General features: G+C 39.7%; 1 protein-coding gene across 11 annotated transcripts in view; it reads right to left on the reverse strand.

Annotated features, from left to right (window-relative positions):
• SYT1 (synaptotagmin 1) overlaps window positions 1-18,930 on the reverse strand; it is a 542,326-nt gene that overhangs the window by 71,723 nt on the left and 451,673 nt on the right. For all 11 annotated transcript variants that reach the window (XM_019543164.1, XM_019543160.1, XM_019543161.1 and 8 more), the window contains one exon: window positions 15,887-16,004. In XM_019543164.1, the coding sequence (XP_019398709.1) occupies window positions 15,887-16,004 (118 nt within the window). The remainder of the gene's footprint in view (window positions 1-15,886; window positions 16,005-18,930) is intronic.

Below are 18,930 nucleotides of genomic sequence, written 5' to 3' on the forward strand. Positions count from 1 at the left end.
TGCCCCTAAGCATGCAGTCTCCTGCTGGCCCCTCCTGGATGTGTGCCAGCATAATTTTCTCGAACAGCTTGCCTAGGATCGAGGTGAGACTAACCAGCCTATAGTTTCCCGGGTCCTTCTTCCTGCCTTTTTTGAAGATGGGGACCACGTTGGCCCTCTTCCAGTCCTCAATATATAATATTTTTATAGAGTACACAAAAGATATTGTATGCTTCATTCCTCTTTAACTGTAGCAAAATAATTATCCATTACTTTAAATGTTCAAATTGGGCTGAGAGTCTTGTTATAGCAATGATGGTCCCAGAAATATGCAAGAGACAGGGATTCTTTTGGTGATGTCTTATATTGGACCAAACCTCACCCCACACATCATTTTAAGCACACCCCAGTGCTCATTAGACCCAAATGGGACACAATCCTGAAAAAACTATCAATACATTTCCACTGCCACGATGATAAACTCTTTCTACAATAAAACCATCAGGATCCAGGGATCCTATATATGTCTATCACAAAACCTGATATTTCTTATCCAGCACACCAAACGCCTCATGGAAACAATGTAGCTGAAACTAAATGCCAGAAGGAATTCTCACAGAAAAAAAGAGACACATGCACACAAGCACTGGTAGAAGAAAACTTTTCACAGAACAGTCACTCCCTTTTCAACCTCACAATCTCCATGCTCAAGGAAAATTTACAAAACACCTTCAGAAGTTGGGTCTGAGAACAAAAAAACTAGACATTAAACACTATGGAATAAATACAGACAATGATTTTAATGCTCATTTCAATCTATCTGATCTTTGTCAACCTTTCTACTTTCTACAGGTGACAACAGCCCTATTTACTTAATAGATTTATATGCTGCCCTTCCCAAGAAAGGATCAGTAAGAGAACAAAGCAATGCATAACACAGGAGAATGCACAAAAGAACAAAGCAAGAGACCAAAGCAATTTATAGAAGCAAACAGAGTATCAACATAAAACAGAATCCCCCAAACACTATCCCAACCTAGCTTACTGGATTGCTTGCTAAATGCCTGCTAAATAGAAGATCTTACAGTGCTTCCAGTGGTGCAGGGTTCACACTCTGGCAGACTTCTGGGAGGAGAGGATATTCCAGTGTTGAAGGGCAGCTGACAAGAATAACCTCCCATGCATTTTCAGCAGGCAGACTTGGTGCAAGAAGTTGCTTTTGACAGACTTTATGGATCGTGATGGAACATAAGAGGGAAGGGAGTCCTTCATGTAAATATAGCACAGACTGTTTAGTGCCTTACAGGTCCAAATCAGCACCTCCAAGTTCACACAGAAACCAGTGCAGAGTCTGGAGAGTTAGAGATATATGCTCATGGCAATCCACTGAATCAGAAGATAGACTGCCATGTTCTGCAACAGCTGCAGCTTCTGGATGAGCTTTGATGGTGATAGCCTTGAGGTGACAAAGGCATGGATGATAGTGGCCAGATCTGAATCCGAAAGAAAAGGTCACTGCCTTCTCAACTGATGGAATTGGTGAAAGGTGCTTCTAGGCACCACTGCCACCTGAGGATCCAGGTGCTGTAGAAGGTCCAGAAATACCCCAAGGTTATATACCTCAGTGGCAAGAGAAGGCTGAACCCCATCAATTATAAATGTCCCAATCATTTCAGTGGTCTGTCCACTTCCCATCACTTCTGTCTTGTCTGGTTTCAGCTCATGGTTTACCCACACCCAAACCCCAACTGCAACCAGGCACTGGGAAGGGATCAAGACTGTGGGTCCTGAATCAGGTGAGAAGGAAAGACAGAGCCATCAGTATGCTGATGTCACCTCTCTCCAAATTTCTGCATAGATTTGCCCAGGAGGTGGCCCTCATACAGTAGAACCCCAACTTATGCATATATTGCATTCCTGAGAAACCTCATGTATTGTAAATTCATGCAACTCGAGGTGAATTTTCCATAGGAAATAATAGAAAAGTGAGGGGTTGCGTTTCTTGGACCTCACATTTATGACACCAAAGGCACCAAATACAACATTTTTCAACCAATGCTTTTTTTACAAAAAATGTTACAAAAACACATTGTAAACATATTTATTTATTTACATTATAAGTAAAATAATAAAATAATACAAAATGGACATGCAACAATCTTCAATCCATCCATCAATGGGGAACCAAGTCTTTATCCAGGTTGAACACATCAGAAGATGGCGGTGATATCTGTCCCCCAGAAGTGGCTGGTTCTCCCCAAGAAGTGGAGGGCTGAGAGTCAGTTGATTGAGTCAAGGTAGTGCTGTCCCACTTCCTGAAGAACTTGTCCAAGGAAGACTGCAGCGCCACTTCTCCTTGTAAAGCTCTGTGTAGCAGGCATTAGCTTCCTTCATCAGCCTGGCAACCTTAGCACTCCTTTCACGATTGGGGTCATTTTTGTCAAAGAAGGCTAGGTAACCATCCAAAAGTTTGAATGCATCAGCCATGCCTTTCATCATGAGAACTTGTGGGGAGGGCCTTTCATTTTCCTCCATGGGCTCTTCCTCTTCATGGTGCTCCCTATCCAGCTCAAGAAGATCCTCGTTTGAGAGTTCCTTCCTATGGGAATCAAGCAGCTAGCTCAGCCATGTTTTTCTCATCAACCTGCTCAAAGCTCACACTCTTAGCCTCTCAATGATCTCGTGCCTTACATCACTGATAAATTCATCAGCAGCAAAGCCTCAGAAATCATTAACAACAGCAGGCCAGATGTTTTTCCAGACTCCATTAAGGCATTCCAGGAATCTCTGATGATGTCTATGGCTATCTTGATGTTAACTGCCTTTTAAAATTCTTTGACCTTTGACTTTTCTTTTGACTCTGTCTCATTGATAAGCTTCTTGAAGGTCCTCTGTAGGTAATAGCTTTTGAAAGCTCGAATAATGCCCTGATCCATGGGCTGGATGAGCGACATTCTGTTTGGTGGCAAGAACAGCACCTTAATGTTCTCATTGAGGTCGTCAAGGCTTGTAGGTGTCCTGGAGCATTATCAAGAACCAGTAGAATTCTGAAAGGCAGATTTTGCCTGTCACAATAAGCCCTCAATTCCAAATGCACCAGACTGGAAAAATAATCTTCAAACAATGATCCAGTAACCCATCCTTTCTGGTTGGCTCTCCAAGAAACAGGCAGGTGTCCCTTTGCATAACCCTTAAGCCTGAGGGTTTTCGGCATGGTAAACCATCGAGGGTTTGAGCTTGAAGTTGCCAGCTACATTCACTCCGAGCAGCAGTGTGCAGCGATCCTTCATGGCCTTGAACCCAGGGGCAGTTCTCTCCTTGACTGAGATAAACGTGCAACTTAGCATCCATTTCCAGAAGAGTCCGCTTTCATCCAAGTTGAAAACTTGCCTTGGATAGTAGCTTCCTTTGTCAGTGGCAGCCTGTAGGATTGAAGGAAATGTATCTTCAGCATTTTTATCAGCAGTTGCTGCTTCGTCTGTCAGTTTCAGATTATGAAATCCATGATAAAAGCTATCAAACCAACTGGCACTTGCATTTAATGGCTTGGCTTCAGGATCATCATGTTTTAACACTTCATAAATGCTGCGTGCCTTTGCTTGAATCACCTGGGTCGAAAGCAGCACATGTTCTTGATTCTTGTGCTCAATCCATGTTGTCAATATGCATTCCATTTTCTCCACAATAGCCGACCTTGTCAATGAAACATGGGCAGTAGATAAACATGTAGCAGTCTTACAGGACCCCTTTTCTCTGCATTGTCCCTAATTGTATGGAGAGTTGACTCACTGAGCCCTGTAGCACACCTAATTTCCTTTGTCTTCTCATCTCTTTTGTACCTCTTCACAACTTCAAGTTTTTTTTCCAAAGTTATAGCTTTTCTTTTCCTTGTAGAGGTGGAAGCACTTGTAGAATCAGTATTAGAATCAGTATTAGAAGCACTCATCTTGAACACACTGGCAACACTGAGGCTGAATCCTGAATCCAGAATCCTGCTTGGGAACCCAAGCTGTGTGTAACTTCATTTGACTCAGTCTGCGCATCTCATGTATATACACGAATGACGCGCATCTCAGGGTGCATTTTTCTGCTTAGCTGTTAATATTAATTTGTGTAAATGCAAGATTTGGGCAAGTTGAATTTGCGTAAAACGGGGTTCTACTGTATATGCATTGAACAGAATGGTGAGAAGGTGGAGCCTGGGGAGACTCCACAGTAGAAGAACAGAAAACAAGTTCCTGAGCAGGCATGAGTACTCACCCATCACCACCCTCTAGGTCCTCCATGCAAGGAACAGATTCAGGTCATGTAAACACTTTATCAACACTTCATGGTCAACTGTATGAAAAGCTGCTGAAAGATCTAGAAAGATCATCAGGATTAATAAGCCATATGCCAATGTATCTAAATCAATGTTGATTTAGCCTTGATTCATCCTGGGGGGAATCTGCCACTTACTGGGTATATTACCCCAGTTTGTGACTATCTTAGGCCTTGCAGTTTAAAAATCTTAGTCCAGATTTGTTTATACCAAGTGATTATTCAAATGACTATAAAATATTTCATCACCATTGCATTGCTTGAAAGATATATCTGCATATGAAAACTGGATATTTTCTTGTGCTATTTTTCTTTTTAAAGTATCTAAAGAGTCCTAGTTTTTCTAATCAGAACAGGGAGAATGACTATAATTTATTTTAATTTAACCCTTTTTGCCATCTTTCCACTGCACTTGCTTGTGCAAATGTTTCCCAGTTGCTAAAGGCAAACATGAGATTCTTGGAAGAGGCTAAATGTCTTGGAGTTTTACATTTACTTAATGCTGTATGGCTTATATGAAGTAGTAGACCCAATAGTTAATGTTCAAATTACAAGGTACCAAAATATTTGTTGTTTCATAGAAAACTTCTTAGCTTTACATAAGAAGCCAAGCAACTGAAAACTAGCCCCAATGGAGCAGCCAGCCATAGACATTACCCAGTCCATTTTGATAGTCCACTAATCATGCTCTAAACAAATACCAGATCTTCAAATTCAACATAGAGATATTTTTATTTCCATTGGTTAGTAACCTCTGGCCCAGCCCCCAGTGTTCCTCTTTTAAGTGCTGAGGAAGTCCAGGTGAATGCACATAAAGTAACTTACTTCCTTGATGAGCTATGCTAAGTTTTTCCCCCCCTACCACACATAAGATTTAGGTTGAGAACATCTGGAAGAAGAGCCTGAGATTTTTCAGCTATATTAGAAGAAGAGTAATCAAGTCATACTGTGAGTTAATGATATCCTTTGTTGTTTCATCTCTACCAGCAACCTACTTGGGATGAAGCAAACAACAATTTTATATTTTGGCTTCCTAAGACTCACAACATTTTTGTTTCCTTGTCATGTCTGGATTGTTACGGAATCAAGCCAGGAGAAGTGAAGTTGCTAAGAGAATGCCAATGAGGTTTGATACTTTACAGAATCCAGCTGATATTCATAGGGGAACTGCAGGAAGGGTGCCTGGACTCAACAAAGAAGACATTGTGTAGCTCTCTTAATGTCCCCCAAAAGGGGACATTTATAGTAAGGAAAAAAAAAAAGAAGCAAAGGATGTCATGTATATCTTTGTTTAACCTTGGAAACAGAGAGCTGTGATTTGGACTTATCTATGTCTTGAAATGAGGGACAATGCTGTTTTATATTTGTTTAGTGATCTAATCTCACAGCTATTGAGGGAGAACCTGCCATGTGACAGGTGCACATTTTCCCTGCATTGCTTGAAAGATGACTTTATACCAGTCACTCAACCGATAAACAACCATCATTCTGATTGAGTATGTGTCTAAACTAGTAATAGTGGCAGAGAAACAGGAATATTTAACCTGATTTCCTATCATTTTTATACAAACTAGCAATGAATGGGTGAAAAACCATTAATTTTTATAAGCTGTAAGTGTATTATCATGTAGTTGCTGTCACAGTAAACTCCCACTAACTACAATGGGGATTCAGAATAAAGGATCTAAATTTATGTTTTTTTTCTTTTTGAGATGCACACACATGTGCCCACGCATGCACATATGCACATGCATGCACGCGCGCGTGCGCGCGCGCACACACACACACACACACACACACACACACACACACACACAGTAGTTACCCTCCTGGAAACAGAACAAGAAACCAATACATTGCAACCATGCACAAAAGAAAAGACACTAATCACCTGCCCTGCCTACTCAGGGTTTAGTCAAGAAAAGATGCATGTGAAATGCATGTAATAAATGGTCAGGTTTTCTGTCTTCCTCTACCAGAAAATAATAGGTTCCCCAGAACTTCATTTGCACAGAAATATTAATAATTGTTTTGTGCTGCTCTACTTATCAGGAATTTAAAGGATTCTAAAAAAATCCTAAATGTTTCAAGCTTCTGTTAAAATTTAAGTGTAGGTCTGAAAGATCTCTTTAAGCAGATGTTTTTTATGCTGGTTCTTTTCTAAATTTAGGCTCCCATTTTTAAACTGTTTCTTCTTGACTGTAATAAAACAAACAGGCAGCAGCTTTTCAGTCAGCATTTCAAGTGCAACAGCTTTCAACATTATTAAAAATAAATTAAACCTGCTGGAGAGCCTGTGTGCAACTCTGTTTGACTAATTGCCCCAAGGACTCCAGGACTGCAGCACTAGCTACAGTATTTTTGAATCTGCAGCATTTGTAAATCTATTTCCCAGCTGCTTCTGTTGTTATGATGCTCTTGTAGAGTTCACAAAACCCTGGGAATTAACCACCTCATTTTCCATAAAAAGTTATATGTTATATTTATATAGCCTTCATACATGTCCAGGGCACTGAATTTTTAAATAAAAAAAATACAATTTAAGCAAAAATACAAAGTTTAGAAAATGCTTTAAGGTAATTTTTGAAAATGGGTATTGGAAAGATGGTTGAATTAGCGCCTGGAAGAGGAAATATATCTTCCTGCTCTCCAATTTTAGTAGGGTCTAAGTAACATTGGATCAGCAATCAACATGGTGAGTCCTGTCAGCGAACAGTTAGTCGATTATTAATTGCTGACAGGACTCACTTCGTTGATTGCTGATCCAATCTACCCTTGCTCAAAGTGTATTAGTAAGGGGATTTTCCTACATAATTAACTCTCTTCCTCTTCTCAAATCAAGGAGCTGTTCAAATGGCTACTGTATATGAATTCTGAATTCACATATACATATTTTTTGTACAAAAGAGCTTGTTTCAAACTTCTGAGAGCAATGGTTACAGGTGTCAGAGCATTCTTGCATCTTTTCTCACCCTAAGCATAGTCGAAGAAACAGCAGAACTATTTGACTTTGCTGAAATAATGTTTCTTCCTCATAAGAATTACTGTATTTGATGGTCCATATTGATTCATATGCTGTTGTGAACAGTAGCCTGTAGCAGATGATGGCTCCATTAACAGTACAAAAATACTCCAGTATGGGCAATTGTAAAATAATGTACCCAGGAGGAAAACATCTTTGAAACCTTAGGTGCCACAGCCCCTGAAATAATGAGGTTTTTAATTGTGAGGCATTCCCAGGGCTAATTTCAGATTTCTAATTGTGTTGCAGTGTGGATGTCATTAGCTGTACAAATGTTGAATCTTTTTAAGCTTTCTCAATTCTCCACCTGGGGAAGATGATCAGTTGAAAGTAATGGAACTAAGTAGGATTGGAGGGACCAGTTCTGTTAGACCCCGCTAGCACTTGGTAATAGCACTAACTCAGCTGTGGCAGATCAGGGAAAGTCCTGGATCAGACAAAATTCCTGCCTACATAATGGCAGGGAAGACATCATCAGGTGATATCCTGATGACTGCAGGAGAGAGAACTTCAATAAGGTGCTGAAAAAGTGACACACCTGGCCATTTTCATTTGATCCTATCTCCAGTGCAAGTGCTCAGATTCAAACAGCATTTACCAGACATCAAGCAACTAAGGGAGATTGAGATAATTGTTTCGGCTGTATTCATATTTTACCTGGGTTTCTGCCAAACAGTGAGTTACAGCATAGAGTCCAATATGGTGGGTGTTAGTAAAACCCAGGATAGCTGGGTTGCTTCTATACCTTCTGGCACTGATCAGAGGAGGTGATTTTAGGAGATTAGAATAATTGGGTATGTAGCTGTTGTGGTGCTTGCCATTTATTGTTTATTCTGCCCTTTAATAAAGCTGTTCTTTCCCCACAATGTTTATTGAATTATTCTTTCAGTATGGCTTGTAGCAAGGTCAGCGCATTCATAATGTATTTCCCTTTCCATAATATTATATTCATGTTTAGCTGGCTTTTAAGGTTTCTTATGCCTTAATGAAGTTATTAAAATGAAAGTTCTAACTTGCATAATTCATGAGCATTCACTATCTCTTTAAAAATTCTCCCTCTATTCTTTTCTTTTCAGTGACATTCTTTTATAAGACATAACACAAAGCATTTCTGAATGTGAATGTGTTGTTTAAAATAGATTTCTAATTGCAGAAAACTGTTGCTTTATGTCTGCTGTAATATAATTTGGTCCCTGGGGATGCCTTTGGTTTATAATATTTGCTTTCCAGACAAAAAGGTACTGAAAATCTAAGTGCATTTTCTATTTATAATCCATAAATATTGAGATTAGCTTTCAAATACAATGGACTGGCTTATGGACTATTCTCTGCTATGCCAGGATCTGTTTGCTTTAGCAGAGGGGAAGCATACGTCCATCAGGGATCCAATTACAACTTTGTTTTCTTTCCAATTCCTCTGCAAGCCTTGATCCTAGTATAGATGACAACACTTTAGGGTCTACCATAATTTATATCACCCAGCAACAGTTTCCAAGGGAGTACTTAATGCAGCATGCTGCAGCCAGTAAGTATACTCAGACGACAGGGGTGTCAGAGAAACTTGCCACACAGACTTTACTTTTGCTAGGTGGAGTGCATAAAGTTGTTTTTTTAAAGAATAAGATTTATAAAACCTTTTTTAACTAAAATATTTTTTCATCTCCATGAAGTGCATTTTTTCCCCTTAAAAATGAACCTATTTAAGATGATAACAAGCTATGTTATGGGCTATACTTACTATAAATGATTACAATAATTGTAATCATAAAAAGCCCTGTGCTGGAAGCATGCATTTGCTGCCAAAGCCTGAAAGAAATTCAGATTGTTGAACAAGTGGAAGACACTGGCTAAACATCTGTCATCAGGATTTGCTGAGGGCTAAACAGCAGTAGTCTCTTCTGAAAGTTCAGAGAGAATATTGTCTTCATTTCAATTACTCAACAGATTCAATTCATCAATGCCTTGTTCTTTTAAAGTTGGGAGTTAAAAAAGGAGGAAAGTGTCCTTTCATTCAAATCTAAAACACAAAAGAGAATAAACATTTAGATTGTGAATGAATTTGGGTTAAATTACGGAATTGTTTAACTACATGCATACAGGTATAGTGAATCCTTTTAGTTAGGAATATGAAATGCTAAATTTAGTGTAAGGGCTGTTTTAGTTGCAAATTAGCATGCTTTAATGGCTACCTAACAGAGAGAAAATAAAATCCTCTGCAAAACAAGATTAAATAGACCATTTGAGACAAGGGATCCTGCTTGCTGATTTGAAATCAGGATTAAAAATTAGTGATTTAGATCACTTTGATTTAAAGGAATCCATCCTGCTGCTAGGAAATCTATACTGGAGGACTGTAGGTAGTTCCTGCTTTTGTATGGGAATGGAGAGAATTGTAAATTTGGGTCCATGTTTATAAACCACAGGTCATATTATGATCTGCAGGGCAGTACTGAATGGCAAGGCAGTTTCGAAATCTTTCCTACTTGTCAAACATATGTGCAGATTTTAGGTGTTTCGAGGCAACATAGGAGCCTGAATCTCATTGACCTTCATTAGCACAAAGAAGCACTTTTGGCATTTTTACCTATAAAACCCTGAAGCGAAGCCATACTGAACAAAGAAAATCTTTCCATAGCCAATGTGTCCACCTAACACCTGCCAGATGTTGGATTCATTAAACATGCATTTGAAAATAATTTAAATAATTAAAATGTCATTTTAAAACGTGCTTAGTTGTTTGCCAGAGGCCCTTGTTTACCAAGGGTAGTAATTCACACTTGTTCTGCTGACTTGATGAGCTCAGGCTGAGCAGCTCAAGTTTTCAAGCCAAAGTTTACTTTAGTTGCTGCCTGATTATGTGATTAAGTTCAAGACCTGGAAGTTTACTGCTTAAATGCATGATGTGGGCTTGTTACAAGGAATCTAATGAATCTGATGATTAGGGTGTTGTCTTTTATTGTCTGTTTCTGAAGTAATTTCTGCCTGCTTTTAGTTTGCCTACAATTTGTGGAGAACTTCAAAACACTGGACTTAAGAGGCTCGTTTTTGCAACTACAGTAATAATTAAATGTTCAAATTGACTATGAAGTATAAAATATCACTAGTATTACAATCCAGAACTATAAGGAAATGTACTAAGAATGCTATTTAAGCCCCAGCCAAATTCACACTTAAGCATATGTTTAAATTATAGTACGTTCAAATCCTACTAACTACAACAGGAAGCTTAACTGGGCGCATCTACATGAGACATTTGTTTGACGAGCTGCTTAATTAGCTTTGCAGTAAAGTCTCTACAAGTACAAGTATCTACAGGTAAGGCCCTATTAGGTTGCAGTAAACTAATAAATGCCGCTGTAGGCTAATACTTGTAAATACAAGTACTATACTGTGGCGGCATTATTTACCATGTATGGGTAGATGCTGATGGGGCTGGCTGGGGAACAATAGTGCTTCAGTATAGGGGTTGCCTGCTGAATACCAAGAATAGCAGGAGTGCCCAAGAGGTGTGGGGCAGCACTGGGAGAAAACAGACTGCCTAATTTCTCCATGTAGTAAAGGTAGCCCAGAAGGCCTATGTCAGAATTCCTTCAGGGGTTTCTCTCCTTCTTCTTTGTGGATGCAATGCAGTTAAACTCTTCTAGAAAAGATCAGGTGTAAAATAATGCTGCATCCCTTTCCTACATTCTCCTTTGCTGGCCCCCTTTCCCAAACAGGAAGGGATAACAGAAGGCACCATGGATAACTGGTGCTGCCTTAGTTGGGGATGCCCCCCCTGTGATCAGTCAGTGACCAGGGAGGTGCCCTCCCCCCCCGTGGCCAAGCCCATTGACCAGGGGAGTCCCCCCTGTCGTGTGGCTGATCCTGAGAGAGCCGATCAATGCGGCTGCTTCCGGAAGTGGCTGTGGCTGGTTCTGGGAGTGCCATGGTGCTCCGTTCCACGGTCAGTGCTTGCAGGGGGGTCACTGGTGTTCCTGCCTGCCCCCCCCACCCATCATTTAAGTGGCAAGCATGGCTGCTCAGGGGGTGCACCGGCACTTTCAGAGGGTGCACATACACCCCTGTGCACCCCTAAGCATCGCCACTGGAAAGCACTGACAGATGTGGATAAAAAACCCAAACCAGTGCTTTACCAGAAGAGGCAGTGCATTAGTTTGACCCGGCTCCCCACTGTCTGCATAAATTGGGTGCTTCAGCGGGTCTTTTTGACACTTTAATCTAAAGCTGTTTAATCAGCTATTAGATAAAAGTGCCAAAAAGCCCCGCTGAAACATCTGATCTAAACAGATATTAGGCTAGCTGGATCAAACTAACTTGATGCCTCTTTTGGGCCTGCACTATGCTTGGCATGGGGCGCGCTAAGCTGAAAGTAAAGCACTTTTTTGTTTTTTTCCAAATCTGGAAGCGCCCAAAAAGATGTTCCTAACTTGAATCATAGCATCATTTTTTCCTTTTTTAAACCAAGTTTTAAGATTCTTTTTTTTCCTTGTGTGACACCTACATCATTTCCAACTCCTGTTAATGGCCTCCTCCTGATGACAGTAAGTGCTTTTCAGAACGTTGGTAATGTTCAATTTGCAATTGTACTGATTGCTCACATTCTTCCACCTCCACGGTGAGGCACAACTTTCAGTTTTAGCAAATGAAAAACAATTTTTGCTGTTGGGGGAAAAATACTAAACTTGTACTGAGGTTACCTTCTATTTGTTGGGATCAAATCCTGCTATGCTTGCTTACATTGACTAATAACTTCCTTTGAGAATAGTAGGGAAGATATGAAAAAAAAACAAGAGTAATGGTGGTAGGACCTGGAGCTTGTTTTGGAAGTTGCCCCTGCACAATTTATTTGAGAGAGAGAGATTCCCTGCTATCAAGATGCTTGATAGGATATATTTAAAACAACATTATTGCAGCTCTAGTTCTTTTATATCAGAAACTTTGTATTCACTACCACTTATGAGTATCAGCCAAACTAAATGCTGTTTGTAGGAGATCTCAAAGTATGGCTTGAAAACTGACAATAATCAAAAGCTTGGAGGAATATAATTAACTGCCATCTTTGATCTTGATAATTTTTTATTTAATTTTTTTGTAGAACCTTAAAGAGCTCACTCCAAAATTAAGTACCATGTTCTAAAAGGCTCCAAGTAAATAGGCTAAGCAAGACATTCATATTTGCACAGCCAATCCTTTCTAGCAGTGACTTCTACATTCCTACTAGAGCTGCTGGAACCAGTTGGGTTTGTTTGCTTCTGAGAGGTTATCATGTATTTTAAAGGACACGGTCCCAAAAAAGAGTGCAGAAGCTAAATTCCCCTTACAAATGTTTTTAAATGCCCTGAGCATTTGTCCCTTTAGTTACCTGCATACTCACATTCTAAGGTATTATTTATATCTTCCATTTGAAGTTTGCTTTTAATTCATTACTGTGTGTAAATTTACAGAACGATTGTTTGGAATCACTGTTCTCCCCTCTACCTACATCTCCCCTTTTCTCTTTAAACAAATGAAGGAGCCAAGGCACATGCCTTCTTGCATGGATTGTCCTATTTACTCATATTGGAGTAGGATTACTAAACTGAGTAATTGTATTGTTCCAATGCAATTACTCAGTTTAGTAATCCTACTCCAATATGAGTAAATTTGTTGTGCAGCCTGGACTAGAATACACATCCTGGCTCTCAGTGCCAAGCTTTAATCAGAAGACTATGCTACAACTTGCCCCCACCCCACCCATGATATGAATCTGATCATCCATTAGAACACAACAACATAAGATTTAAAGAAGATGCTTGATAGCATATACTTGCAATTAGTACTGAAGAACACATTGGAAAGACCATTCCTAGCTCTGTCTTCACATTTCAAATCAGATGCTAAAAGACTAGAAATTTATTCAGAAGAGACTGACAAGAATGATTGGATATCAATTGCCTTGTACCAAAAGACTTTGGAAACTCAAGCAACTAAGCTTACCAAAAGTAAAAAAGTAGTACAATGAGGGTGCAACTGCAGTTGAACAATTGCACCCTCCTTTCATTCCTGGTCCACCTGAAGTTTAAAACAAATTGCCTGGAGGTACCATCAGAATTTCTATTTCAGGCAGTAGTGAGAGAGTCAATTAAAGTGATGTCTCATTATAAAATACCTGATTCTTCTAAACTCTTCATTCCACAAGTGTTAATGACTCTCTCTCCATTATAATGGTCTTAATGTTCCACTAATCAAGCTATCTTTTCTTCTGTAATCCAGTTCCTATTTTACAGCTCTTCAGATTTGTTTTAAATCTAGCTAAAAACATACAGGCAGTCCTCAACTTGCAACGTTTTGAGTTACAACATTTTGCACTTACAACATTTATAAATTGACACCCTGTTCCAACTTTCTGATGTCAGTTTCAATTTTACAACACATGATCTGATGTGATACCACACCAGCGAACAAGTTTGCTGTGTCACCCAACTCCCTGGAGAACATTTGTCCAAACTTCCTTGGACACTTTCTTTAAGAAAGCAGACAAGACTGTAGAAAAACCTGCAGTCAAGACTCCTAAGAAGACTCCAGCCAAAAGCCCTTCAAAAAGTTCAGTAAAGTCACCTCAAAGAAGTCCTTCCAAATCAATATGATTGCTATTTACATTATAAATACATTAATGTAGCTTTATTACTCATTTATAATTGACTGACTACAAAATTCTGGGTTATTTTTGGTGAAAATAGGGTATAGAGCCTTGTTTCAGGAACCAATCCCCTATTTATAACATTGTTATAAAATAGGTGCCGAGTTGCAACATTTTGACTTAAGACACAGTTTTCAGGAACCAATTTTGTCATAAGTCCAAGAATTGCCTTTAAACTCAGGTATGGAAATGTTAACTCCGATGAACATTAACTGAGGTGTGGAAATAACTTTTAGTGAAGCACTGGCTGCACTGTCAAGATGCTGAAGAAGGCTACATTTTGTTTTATGAAAGAGATAAACATTTCACTCTAATGACAACAGGACTAATGAAGCAACATCTTTTGATTATTTTGGCCTAGTTTGTTGTGGTTTTTTAATACATAATATATGATATAGCAAATTAATGCACATTCTAATAAAATTATATTTGTTTTTGCTTTGATCTTAAACTGAACAATATAACCTTAGGCACCTAGCATATTAGTAAAGCCTCTAGTTTCTTTTTAACTGAAGAAAAATATGCTGTGGTTTTTTGATGATGTATCACACCATCTGCACCCCCCCCTTTTTAAAATCCTAGATTAAACCAAGAGTACAGTAGTCTGTGAGGAACTTGCAGCTCCTCACTTTGTGAGGTTCCTTAAATGCAGTAAATATTTGGTCCAGATAAACTTTGAGGAAGTTCCTGATTCTATATTAATGTCTTGGCATTTGTACCTACTAACAGATTTACAGACAAGACAGACCCAAAATCTGACAGTTCATTTAGTCTATCATCTTGTCGTAAATTAGAGATCATTCCCATGGCATACTCTCCAGTGCTCTCTTATTATTATTAATAGCACTAAGGTTTCCATTTTTGGAGTTACTTTTAGAAACAACCTCATTCCCATTGAACCTGTATAAACAGATGAGCACCAACAGTTTCTCCTAAACATGAAGTAAATAAAACAAGTATCTCCTTGTAAAATATGTACTATTTAATAGCAGGTAATTTGATTTAAGCTAATTTCTAATTTATACACTGTTCTCCTTGAGAAGTACTAGATTCTGTATTTTAAACATGGTTGGGCACAGAAGTCAATGTGCAGCACCAGGGCATTTTGGGGATGGACTGTGCTTCACAGAGACATAATCCTTGCTCAGACTGAATTATCTGTTAGGAGAATGTAAGACTGCAACTCAAAATGTTGGAGACTGGTATGGAGGGGAAGTTGGGTCTATAGTTTTTGCAAACTTTTTAGGAGATTGTGGGCTTAAGTTACATGAAGAAAGCAATCCATCTACTCCCACAGGTTCAAATCTAACATTTTGATTGTCCATCACATGGAGGAGAGGAAAAAATGGAAAAATTTCCCTGTGTCCCTCCTGCACTCGTGCATCTGCCAGACACAATCCTGCCTTTGAAATATAAAACAGTCACCTGCTACCTTCAGTACAGTGACCTGTTGTAAATACTTGAAAAATGCAGTATTTGTGTATTGCTGAGTGTTGCTGTTTACTTATGAGGTTTGGGAGATTAGAAGATAATACAAAGCGCATTCATATTGCCCCTTTCCCCCTTCCCCCTTAAATAATCCATTTTTTATCTCCATGCACCAGAAAAGGGTGAAATTACAGTGAGTTGCAATGTCATCTGACCATTTAATTCTTCAGGTCTTTTAATTCTTGTCTAGGTCCCATATGCAATACATAATGCAATACTCTTAGTTACACATGGGCTCTCATGCACACAGCCATTCAGTGACTGAGCAAGTGCAAAATTCATTTTAGAATATGAGCAAGATTACTTATCTTTCAAAGGGAGAGAGCTGTTATGAAAAAGCAGTTCCTCTGCCTGACAGATGAACAGTCTCTGCTACAGGCAGACTTTCATAAACTAACCTGATAAGCCACCAACGTCCATCTTTTTCAGATTCTTCGCTTCTAGAATGACGACAGTCAGCTTGCCAGCAGTAGGCACATAGCGAAGGGAGAAACAGATATCACCCAACTTCTCTTGCTGTGAGAACAAAGAAGGAAATACGTTATTTTTAATCAGGTTCAGTATTTTTTCAACAAATTAGGGATAAAAAATGGAATGCACTTTTGGGGTAGTTACTTCCCCTGTCCTGGGAAGGAAGCCCCAGATCACAGGGACCCAATACAGCCTCCTATCTTGTTCCCCCCTCACCTCCCTAGACCCCATTCCTGGACCCATCTGTGCCCTGAGACCTGCTCAGCTGGCATGTGCTTTGCAGACTATTTTGCATGGGGTTGTATCCCTGGGAGTGGGAAAGTCACACCCTGCAGGGGCAGGAGGGGAAGACGGCTTTGGTGCCAGAACTGTCCCTTGAGCAGTAGAGTTCAGAGGGTGGAAAGTCTGTCCATGCAGAACAGGAGGGTGAGGGAGGAGACACTGAACCCTGGGATGGTGGAGGACTTCAACTTGGGTGGCTCATCTGTGGGGAATGGCCACATTAATGGAACGTGAGCTGGGAAATATGGATCAAAGATAAATCTGCCCTGGAGTGGTATAACTTTGAGCTGCCTAAAGTGCTTAAAACTAGTTTCAGGTATTAACGTGTGGAAAATCCAGTGATTAAGGGCTCCAGGAGCTGCCTGAAATTAGTGTGCAACAAGGCCATGTGAAGCCCATCCCAAGATGTTCAGTTTAAAAAACTGGACAAGCTGACTCCTGTTGCAGCAACCATGTTTGTTAAGGGCCCTTGGGAGCTATTTTGAAAAGTGATGAGCGTTCCTAACTTCCACTGGCTGCAATTCAAGTTGCATAAACTCAGCACTTCACCTTACAAGTGTAGAGCCAGAGATTGTGCTTGCCCTATAACACTAACAGCAGAATTATACTTTTAGCTGCTCATGCTGTGTTTTAGTCAGTTAACACACATGCAATCATCAGGAGCTTGATGGCAGTCGAAGAATAAAGTGAAGTAATTCACATTATGTCTTGCCATAAAAACAACACAGTCATCATTAAAGTAGTTCTGTCTCCTCTTTTGACCCCCAGGATTAGATGCCAGCTCTGGGAAGGCTCAGTGGGACCCTTTGCACATACTGAGCTATTGGAAGCACATTCTTTGCCCTTGAACCTCCCCAAAATGTGTTGTGTCTCTATGTTGAACACATTCTGTACAGAATGTGCTGGCACTTCAGGAAAGACTGAATTACTCTAAAAAATTACTGAAACTTTGTATTAAATGTAAGGACAAATGCATCTCAACTTTACGATACAGGGGAGATAAATGAACAAAAACATTGCCCTGAAAGGATCATTAAGAGGATTAGATCTGCTGTCTCCTCTCTTTCATACACAGTGGTACCTCTAGGGAATTATCTATGTTGCTTTAGAGAAGAGAAGAATCAGGTTATACTAAAAATTTCAATTAGGCATTTCAGTCATTACTGCTTCTCTTTCAAAAAGCAGCATACTCCTTATGGCACATAATCTAATTCCATGATTAATTTGGGAAGCAAAGAGAAGATATGCTCCCCCTCCTACCCCACGTTCCTTTGCGGCATAGTGTAAGCATATTTATCTGGAAGTTTTGGGGGATATCCAAACCTGTGGATAAACAATTTTATCCAAATTGGCCATTTTTGAAACAGCTGTGCACCTGGTCCCAAAACCTGGAACACAGTGAGGACATGGCAGCTGGTCAGCTTTGAAAATCTAAGGGGAAGACAGATCAGAGCCTCCGCTAAGAAGTTGTGGGAGCATTACTGGTAATAAATTTCTAGAGATCCCTGGATGCGTTTGGCACCTTACAGACATATCAAAAGGGAAAAGTCCATGCCTGAGAGTATAAAGACCAAATTACACAAAAAAGCTGCATGTCTGGCCTCTTACTCATATGGAGGATCCCACTAAAATCACTGTCAGTCTTTATTGGAGAAAGACTGCCATACACAAATCTTGTTTTAGACCTGGACTAAGTTGTATATATAGGGTGACCATACATCCTGGTTTAGGTGCAGTGTCCTGGATGATTTCCCTATGGTCAGCCTATGCATATAACATAGGAAGCAATGAAAAGAGATAGGGAGGAAGACAGGGAGCAAAAAAAAAAAAAGCAAGGGTGACAAAATAATCAGAGGATACTACCTGTTTCTATTACATGTATCATACAAGATCTATTTTTGATGATTATTTATTTTAATTGCACACTTGTGCAAGGGCAGTTTTTACTTCTCTTTTTCATAGGGAATTCTATAGTACATTCAGAAGGAATGCATTTACAATGACAGTGACATTATCTGATATAATATACTGGATGCATTATTACAATCCACTTCTGATCTATGCTATTCTTATATCCATTGGATGCCTTTTGTATGCTGCAGTCATGTTTAACTACAGTGGGTGGGGTTTTGCTGATTTCTTAGTCAGTATTCAGTTATTGTGCTTTGTAAATCTGCATTCAGCTTCCTATGAGACACAGCCTACTGTTTGTCTGCAGACAGAACACCACCTAGGAAACACTGGAGAGTCTTGCATAAAAAAATAAATCATTGATGGATTATCTGGTTAAATTTTATGCACAAAAGTTATATTAAAGGATATTACTAAATTTGTAAGATCAAGCACTCAGAAGTTAGTTACAAACCAGAACTAAGGTTGCCTTGAAATTAAGGGCACTGAGAGAGGTGCAGGTTCCCGTTATAACTCACAGCGCTTCACAGGAAATGCAGTAAGTTACAGTGAATCCCCAGACCCAATAGATATTCGCTGTTGGGTCCAGGTGTTTGGGGAATTGAGCTCCAGTTTGGAATGGCTGCATGTCTGCGCTCTCTCTGCTAGCACTGCCCAACTAGTGTGGAGTGTGGAGAAAGGAGGAGAGGAGCTTGGAATGGGGTTTGCCTAACCTGTGCTGAAGGGTGGAGTGAGTGCATTGGAGCCCCCTGCCCCCACCTCAGTTAATGAAGGCACT

The sequence above is a fragment of the Crocodylus porosus genome, unplaced genomic scaffold (genome assembly GCF_001723895.1).
Source record: "Crocodylus porosus isolate Cpor-Errol unplaced genomic scaffold, CroPor_comp1, whole genome shotgun sequence".
NCBI classification, from domain to species: Eukaryota; Metazoa; Chordata; order Crocodylia; family Crocodylidae; genus Crocodylus; species Crocodylus porosus.